Source organism: Lactuca sativa, chromosome 2 (assembly GCF_002870075.4).
Source record: "Lactuca sativa cultivar Salinas chromosome 2, Lsat_Salinas_v11, whole genome shotgun sequence".
Taxonomy (NCBI): Eukaryota; Viridiplantae; Streptophyta; class Magnoliopsida; order Asterales; family Asteraceae; genus Lactuca; species Lactuca sativa.
In genome coordinates, this window is record NC_056624.2 from 141951689 (window position 1) to 141961119 (window position 9431).

A 9431-nucleotide genomic window follows, 5' to 3' on the forward strand; every position below is an offset into this window, starting at 1 on the left:
TCATTGTATTACTTACGCATGCAAGTTATCACTCATACACTTCATGTACAAATTATTTAGTGTCATTTTCTTTGCCTTGTAGGGTGTCTTTGAAACGATATTGATAAAGAAAGAAAAATCCTCTATTTCTAACTATTGAAAAACTTCATAATCATAAACACCAATATTTTGGTTCGTGAGAAATTTGGTTGCAAGATGGTGACTTTTTTATGGCCAAAAATGCTTAAATACATTTATTAATAGGAGTAAATTACTTTTCTTGTTGCCACTTTGTTACCACTGATAGGCTGATGAAAATAGGTGGTAGTTATGTGGTTTTTATTTTTGTACAAGTATACGACAAAAATAAGGGTAAGCTTTTGATATATGAAATTATATAAAATATAACACCCAGAACTTATAGGTAAATGAAATAACTTTTGGATTATAAACTTTTTGTTATAGGGTAAAATCTTTAAACTTGAACTTCCAAAAGAAGATTTTCTTTTCTTCTTTTTTAATTCTAGTTTTCAAAATCCATCAAAATCTAGTTACCAGTTTGATAACAAAATTTTTTGGTCCTATTCCAAACAGACAAATAATACGACTATTTTTGTGTTTTAGATAGTTAGAGGGTGTTTGGATAGGGAAAAAAATGACAGCTTATTGCTTATTGCTTATTTTCACCACAATAAGCTAATTTAAGTGTTTGGATAAGATGCTTAAAAAATTAGCTTATTGCGGTGGGAATAAGCTAAATAAGCTGATTTTAATAAGCAAGGGGGGTAATGCTTATTGCTTATTGCTTATTGCTTATTAGTCATTTTACTCATATAAGCTGTTTTATTTGCCAAACACTTCAAATGCTTATTGCTTATTGTTTATTCCCACCGCAATAAACTAATCCAAACACATTTTAAAAAAATGCTTATTCCCACCACAATAAGCAATAAACAATAAGTTAATTAAGCTAAAAATGCATTTATCCAAACACCCTCTTAATTTTTATACTCTATAAAATATACTTAATTTTTTTACCTTTTTGGAATATGGATCAAAATCTTTACAAGAAAGCCCATATACTTATTTGAAGGGCAAAAAAAAATGGTTTGGCCCAAAATTATAAATCTCATTATCCTAGCCTGAAATGTAAATTGTTCAATAATAAAATTTTCAAGATTTGTCGATGTCATATTGGTTCTTTCATGATCTTATCGGTATTTCCTTTTCTTTTACAACAGTCGTATTTTGTTATAAACAATTTAATTCCATGAACTCTTTCGTGAATGAAATTTTCTCAAATCATCGACTAAAGTATGGAGTTTTAATATCGTAATTATTATGTATAGGATTTTCAGGTGTTTCCATTTAAAAATTTGGTATGACTTCTTAATAACACATTTACATCTCACTAACTATCTGTATATCCGTATATTTCATGTCTTCGTTTGTGCTCTGAAAATTCTCCCATGGATGCCGTATTTCTTCTATCATTCATCACAAGTTAAGCTTTTGTAAGAAGAAACCAAGGAAAACATGATTTTAGAAATCAGATAATCGATCTACCTTATGGATTATACGGTGGATGTTTGATGCAGAGGTTCGTTTTCATGTATAACCACTTGATTTGGATGCTGATTGTCTAGTGGCATGTACTGAGACATAATCGCCATGATCTCTGAATCCATGTATGCCTGTTCCATTAAACATTCATGGAATCATCGATACAATTAGTCCTTTTAAATCTATAATACTGTAGAACACGGTTTCAGGACTAGGACTAGGACTAGACTGGACTGAACATGACAACGCTATTTCCAATGATGAGGCTTGTCTTACTTTTTTGGGTGGGATAAAGTTTTGTCACGTTGACATCAATGTGAGTCCTAGTTCTAAGTCATGTGCGACTTGTTTTGTTTTGTTTGTTCTATTATGTTATGTTATGTCATGTATTGCATACATATCCTTCTTAGTCTGTTATGTCATGTCCTGTATACATACCCTTAGTCTGTATCTGTAGAAAATGTAACCGGCTAAACCCGCACTCGCCACCACTCCTAGTACCAACAAGCTAATGAACCAAGCAAACTTTGAAGCCTTCCGTTCTGCATTATCCAAATTAAAAATTTATTCCACGAGTTTGCATATTTTCATAGAGCATTGTTTTCATTTTGTAGGCCCCGTATTAAATTCTTACCAATACACGTGTCTTGATCAGCGATATACAGTTTGTCCCCCTTGCATTTACACTCGTATCCACCATATGTGTCCTTACACGTACACCCATCACATTGACAAGCTATACCTTCCTTGCATTCATTGATATCTGCACATTTGCAACAAATTTATGACAAAGTTTTCAAAAAGAACCGAAATGTGGTGGTGTAAGCAAAAGATTTCACCTTCACAAGTATGACCATCTCCACGAAAACCTTGTGGACAACTACAACCGGTTATGTTAGACTCCTACAAAGCAAACATTGACTTCAGTTTGTGTTTCAGTCTAGTACATATCAAACACAGTACAAAACTATATGTCATGTCAAAGAAATGAAACCCTACGGAGCAAGCTGAAAACTTCTTTCCATTCCTTAAATCCGACCAACATCCTCCATTGTTAACCGTACATCTCCCCGCTCCAAAGGCTGTTAATCAAATCATTCAAATTTACAAAACAAGTTGTAAGCCATTGTTAGAATATATATATATATATATATATATATATATATATATATATATATATATATATATATATATATATATATATATATATATATATATATATATATATATATATATATATATATATATATATATATATATATACCTTCACAAGAAGTATATCCATCTCCTCGATATTGCACGCCATTCACCGTAGGGCATTCGCATACTCTTCCTCTAAAAGTGTCCTAAAACCACAAAATATCATAAAGTTTTTGAAATAAAAAACGTTTTGGGGGATATGTGGGCGTTTCGGTAATATTTACCTTGCAAGCGCTTATGCCATTTTGTGAGTCAATCCAACAACCGCCATTCCTCTCAAGACACTCATTTGTCTCAAGATCTACAACATATATGGTCTATAAGTGTTGTTTGGATGAATGATGTATGCTTGGGGTAAGTATTATGTGAAAAAATATTGTTTCTTTTTTTGGACTGAATGAACTGTCTGTACTAATGAAATTATACCTCCGCTTAAACATATAGGAGGATCGGTGGTCTCCTTAAATCCCGAACATATTGCTCGAAGTACACCGGTTCTATCCAATTTCCCTTATGAAAATAAAATCAAAACATTAAACATAGCCCACAATCCCGAAAAATGGTGAAAACTGAAAATAAATACCTCTATATTGGACGTTATTAATGACCAAAGTTGGCAAGATTGTTACATCTCCACGCGAACCACGTCCAAGCTGGATATAAACAAAAACAAACTAAGAATCGAGTATTGTATCCTTTTTAATAGGACATGACATAATTTGGTAAATTGTATATGCAAGTTTATTTTAGGCATAATACATAGAGAACGATTTACATGACTACATGAGAAAGTCAAGAAAATGAAGCTTGTCTCCTTAAGTTCTAGTTAACTTTTTATTGAATTGAATAAAAAGAACCTGCGACTCTTGCTCAATGTTTAGCACTTCATTCTCAACATCTGCTTCGGGATCACCCATGCATTTTTGTATCTTTTCAGTAGACAATCCTATGAAGTCATTATAAAATTTTGTAAACAAAAATTGGTATCAATCCTGTTTATGGGGCACATCTCGAATGAAATGAGACCCGTAAATATAGATAACGGTGTATTATAGCTTTCATCATTACGATCGGATCAAACTAACGGATTACATTTATTTGAAATAATTTCAACGTTTTTGGCCCTAATGTTTTGTTTTAGAAAATTTTCGTCCCTCACTTGGACGCCAACTTGAGGGACAAAAAGTGTAACAAGATAAAACCATAGGGACAAAACCATTAGAGAATCTTCAAAGGACAAAATTTGTAACTTTAACCAAGTAATAACCATACCACAGCGAAAAAAATAAAAACTATAACTTACCAAGTGATTTGATGACTTCTTCAGCACATTCTTTACTATACTTCTTTTTCTTCATAGAACACCTAATATGAAAATCAGTCACATAATCCCACCAAACCCAAGACCTATTAGTCTCATTAGCAACTCTATGAACACAAAGCTGTCTCAAATTCTCAAACACCACATCTTTCCCATTATACCCTTCACCAAAGTCCATCTCGGGATCCGGTGCACAATAACGACCGTGATTAATACATTGCGACTTACACTGATCACTCAAAACAAATGGTTTAGGACAAAACCATGTTATATAATGTGGCGTAAACATCGTGTACCCTTCTCTTTCCAATATTTGCGCGTGCCCTTTAAAATTTTTTATAAAATTCATTTGTTGGTCACAACGGGCCCCACACTCATCATTGCTATTGGTCCATAGTTCGTACTCCACCCTATGGTCAGGGTGGGGTAGGGACTCTGACCAGTCTAACTTTAGTAGGACTTCTTGGTTGGATTTTTGTAAGGCGTCTTTTAAGGATTGACCAAAGGATCTTTGGATTAAGGCGGATGGGATTGTGAGTTTGTCTATGAAGTCATCAGCGGTTGAGCTTGCTTCCGGTGAGTCCATGGTTATGAGGGGTTCGTCTGTGTTGTCAGCTACTAGTACTGCAGATGCACCGGCTTGTTGTGCGTTCCATGCCTTCAAGGCGAAATAGCAATCTGCGATTGAAGTTATAAGATTAAATAAACAACGGAAAATTGTAGGAAATAACAATGTTAAAGTACTTTACACTTTTTTTTATCGATATAGGCAATGGACATTGATTATGTACCCATAATAACATTGTACTTGTATTTTTTTACCAATAATAACAATATAATTACATTTTTTTTACGATAAAAGTAATATTTAAACTAATTATAGCAATGTACTTATAAATTGTTACACATAACAATGTACTTACGTCAACATATTATCGTTTTATTTTCCTTTTATGGGTGATAACATGCACTTTGTGAACATTTTACAAGTATCAAGTTGTATATTGTTTTGTTGGGTAAGGAAATGTAAGGAGGTTGCTACGATGCTATCATATGTAACAAAAAATATATGTAAGTACCTTGTTATTTTTGCAATTTTCCCAAAAAAAAAAAAAAAAAAAAAAAAAAAAAAAAGAACTTACATTTTAACTTATCTTACTTTGGGATTTTTTTTCCGTACATATCTAAATACTGTATTTTAAAGAGAGATATTGTTTATGTAATTTGGTGAATTGTTTATAGAAATTTGCCAATTAAACATATGGCAACGATAAAACTATAATGTTCCATAGCATTAACATCAACGAAGTCATTGAAAATTACAACTTCATAGATAAAACAATGGAAGAAGATCTTGAGTGTATTAGAATCCACTTGTTCTTTCCTTTTCTTTTGATTAGAAATTGACTTTGAAATAAATCTAATAGATTTTATGAATACGAAATTCAATCTTATCATATCTGAATCTATTAGAGGAGATGGCACATCGACTTTTTGCTTTGTTTTGGTCTAGCGTCTGGAAAGAGATTGGTGGTGGTGGAAGGCGGTGTCTCCATTGGCGATTTTGTTGCGATTGGGGTTTAAAAGGATCCATCTGATCCAGATTTAAAGCTTTTTTTGTTGCAAATCGAAAACCCTGAACTTCTCTCTGAACCTAACAATCTTCCCCGAGATTTCAAGAGAGAGGAGAAGATGGAGGTGGCATGTCAGCGAGCGACAGTTTAAGGTGGGGGTAGAGACATGTTAGAGAAGATGAATTGGGTGGTGTTTTATGAGAGAGAGAGAGAGAGAGAGAGAGAGAGAGAGAGAGAGAGAGAGAGAGAGAGAGAGAGAGGGAGGTGGGGGATTGTCGTGCCTAATTCTTTTCAATAACAATAATAATAATAAAAGTAAAACGAAAAAATAATTAAAAATAATATTGAAGGGTGATTTATTGTTTCATGTTTTTTTTTTTTTTTGACCAGTATAAAACATCAAAATTTAAATTTAACATAGATCGTAAAGTTGAAAATTTTGGACCAACCAAATTCACAGTTTACTGCTCAGCTCTTTAGTAAATTAAAAATAGTTTAAATTAGAATACTTTTATAATTTATTATAATTTAGTAGAAATTACACTTTTAGTACAATCTTGTTTTTCGTGGATAATCCTTATAATTGTATTTTCTTATAAAATTGATTTTGTGGTTGGCAAAAGGTTACAACTTAGGTCATTTCTTTTTACAAAATGGCCTCTCAACCAAAACTTAAAGAATAATTAACCAAATCATTTTAGGATCAAAATGGCCATAAAATGAAAGCATAGGGATTCCCTTTTCTTTATCGCTGGTAAATTTAAATAAATATTGCTGATAAATTTAAATAAATATTAAATATTCAGAGTCTTACTAAAAGTTAAAGTTTACAAGACAATCATTAAAATTGTTTTTATAAAACATTAGAATGATTGTTGATAAAATTGATAAGAATTTAGCAATAAAAGATAAAGGGATTTTCTAATATGTGCCCTAAGGGCACATACAAGAAGTATTAATTATTGAAAAATATTATCATAATTAAACGTAAAATACATTAGTTATAAGAAATATTACCATAATTAAATGTAAAATATATTAATAATTTCCATAATAAATGTATTTTGAATTTAATTATGGTAATATTTTTCATAATTAATACTTCTTATATGTGCTCTTAGGGCACATGTTAGAAAAAACAACTTCACTTTCTATTTTAATAAAAAAAAAATTATTAATTTATTTTACTTTTTTTTCATAACTTTTTTTATCTTTATATTTTAAATTTATTAATTACAAATGAAGTTTTTATTTTGTGTGATATAACATAAAATAAACCTTTGATTCAAATAGTGGTATGTTGTAGAATGTGCTTTTATAATCTTTTTGATTTGATGGTTTCTGTCATAAATCACGATTTTATACCGTAGAGTTATTACATTGTTAATTGAATAGGATCCGTTGCATAATTATCAACTTAATTTTTAAAGCCATGTTTTGTAATACAAAACAAAATAAAAAACCATAATGCAACTAAAAAGACAAAAAATAAGTGTCGATATCACAATTTATTAAAAGGAGAAACTGAATCTAAAAAGCACACTTATTGCGAATATGATATATGATACATAAATTTTATTTAATAATAAATATTATTATTTGTTATTTACTTTAATATAACATAATATATTATATATTTGTTAAATTTTAAATTATCTATTACATATCTTTTTATGCTATTTTTTACTTTGCAACTACCTTACTAGTTATTTGTATCAAACATTATTTTTATTAACTATAGTCTAAAATAAGGATGTGATCGGTTGAAAAAAACGAAACCAAAAATGGACATTCAAGGAACCGAGAATAAAACCAATTTGCATATCCGGTTTCTATATAGTTCGGTTCAGTTCACTTTATATTTAAGTTCTTTTGTATTACAATGTGATTAATTCCAGAGCCACCTAGAACTACAAAACTGAAAAATAAAAATTCCAGTAACCGAAAATCGGACCACTTTACATATTCGGGTCATATACAGTTTTCGCTAAGATATATATATATATATATATATATATATATATATATATATATATATATATATATATATATATATATATATATATATATATATAATGTGAAACGGCCTAATTTTGTGAGACGCATTTTTTTATTTTTTTTAGTTAATTCAAGTTCCGAAATAATATTTAAAAAAAGAATTTTTTTAGATTTTTCCATTTATTTTGCATTTTAAAATTATTTTTTAGAATATGTCAGTGTAAAATTCTATTTAGAATATTTCACGTATTTTAAAAAAAAAAACGGGATTTTTTTTAGTTAATTCAAGTTCCGAAAATAATATTTAAAAAAAGAGTTTTTGGATTTTTCCATTTATTTTGCATTTTAAAATTATTTTTAGATTTGGTTTCACGGTCTCACAAAATTTTTAGATTTGATCTCACGGTCTCACAAAATTAGAATTGTCTCAAATGAACCTGAACCTATATATATATATATATATATATATATATATATATATATATATATATATATATATATATATATATATATATATATATATATATATATATATATATATATATATATATATTTGCTAGAAGTATACTAAAAACTGAGTCAAATTGCATAGATCATCTAAGCATATCCATAAATTGAATATTTATAGCTTTCTATATTACTTAACGAATTAAAAAAATTAATCATCATATGAATATTTTTTTTTCTAATGACACGTATTTTGTTTATTTATGAAAATTAAATTCAATTTGTTAACCTAACCCGCCTTACCTATATAACATATTACCTAACCTATCCAACATGTTTATTTTGACTATCTTTGTGGTGATAATTCTATCTAAGAAAACAAATTAAATATTTTGTTTGACCTTAATATAATATTATAAAACAATAAAATATTAAAAATATTCATTTAACAAAAATAAAACTAAATTTTCATATGGAATATGCAATCCTACGAATGAGAAAACTTAAAGCAAAATTCAAACATCGATTTACCTCCACGATCAAGCAGAAGAATAGTGGGCCTTGAAGCAGACTTCGATTTGAAAGGATTATCGCCTTCAAACTTTGAACAACCAAAAACAGAGTCGGATTTCTGAGGATAAACCACCGTACCCACCATAGAACCACCGTAATCCGGCACCCCAAAATTACCAATCGCTGCATCATGCTTTGATCGGAGATCAATCGGCGACAGAACACTTATACTACTCTTCTCAACCACAAATCTCCCTTCCGTTTCTTTCATAATCACCCCTATAATCATCATCATCATAATCATCAATTCCAAACCTACCTTCGCCACCCCCATCTTCATCTGATTCCGATTCCAGCAAAGAGATTCAGAAACTAGAAATGAATCCGATGTAGAAGTGAAAAGATATGTAGAAGAAGAGGAGAAGGGTATTTATGTGTATGGTAGAATTGGTTATTGTGGAAATTAAGTTAAGGGAAGTCAAGAGTAGACTTAAAAGGAGAGAAAATAGTTTTGCAGGTGTTGTTTAATGGCGTAAAGGAAACGGGAGATGGAAGATTGAAAGGTGGTGGAAGGAGTCAATCGCAACTACTTCGATTGCAACTTTCTAACTTGTATAAAACTTTTCTATTACCCCTTGCTTCACTCTAAATATATATATTGTCCACAACATTCGAGGCAAAATTTGAATATTCAAGAAAGTTACAATTGCTTTTTTGAAATTTTATGCATAGACCATATGTGGAGTCAACTCAAGACTCGAGTCAAGTCGTTGTGAGATGTAAATTGACGTGAAAGATGAACTTGTCTTTGGTTTTATATGACTATAACAAAATTT

The 9431-nt window shown here is 30.1% G+C and overlaps 1 protein-coding gene across 1 annotated transcript; it reads right to left on the bottom strand.

Moving 5' to 3' along the window:
* Nucleotides 1–1545: 1545 nt before the first annotated feature.
* On the bottom strand, nt 1546–9226 carry LOC111917495 (vacuolar-sorting receptor 6). Its single transcript, XM_023913176.3, has 12 exons — nt 8614–9226; nt 4046–4741; nt 3600–3688; nt 3326–3395; nt 3169–3252; nt 2967–3043; nt 2807–2888; nt 2542–2624; nt 2382–2445; nt 2177–2305; nt 1981–2084; nt 1546–1673 (listed from the first exon to the last, which is right to left on the bottom strand). Exons 1-12 carry the CDS (start codon nt 8933–8935, stop codon nt 1554–1556), a joined length of 1920 nt encoding a protein of 639 aa, XP_023768944.1. The 5' UTR covers nt 8936–9226; the 3' UTR covers nt 1546–1553.
* Between the last annotated feature and the right edge of the window lie 205 nt (nt 9227–9431).

Excerpts from the sequence above, each read along its gene's own strand:
- LOC111917495 (XM_023913176.3), bottom strand. The coding sequence starts at position 8,935 with ATGAAGATGGGGGTGGCGAAGGTAGGTTTGGAATTGATGATTATGATG. Across the intron at positions 3,689-4,045 it reads AGAAGTCATCAAATCACTTG|GATTGTCTACTGAAAAGATA; the intron begins GTAAGTTATAGT and ends ATGACTTCATAG. Across the intron at positions 1,674-1,980 it reads TCTACAGATACAGACTAAGG|GCATACATGGATTCAGAGAT; the intron begins GTATGTATACAG and ends TTAATGGAACAG.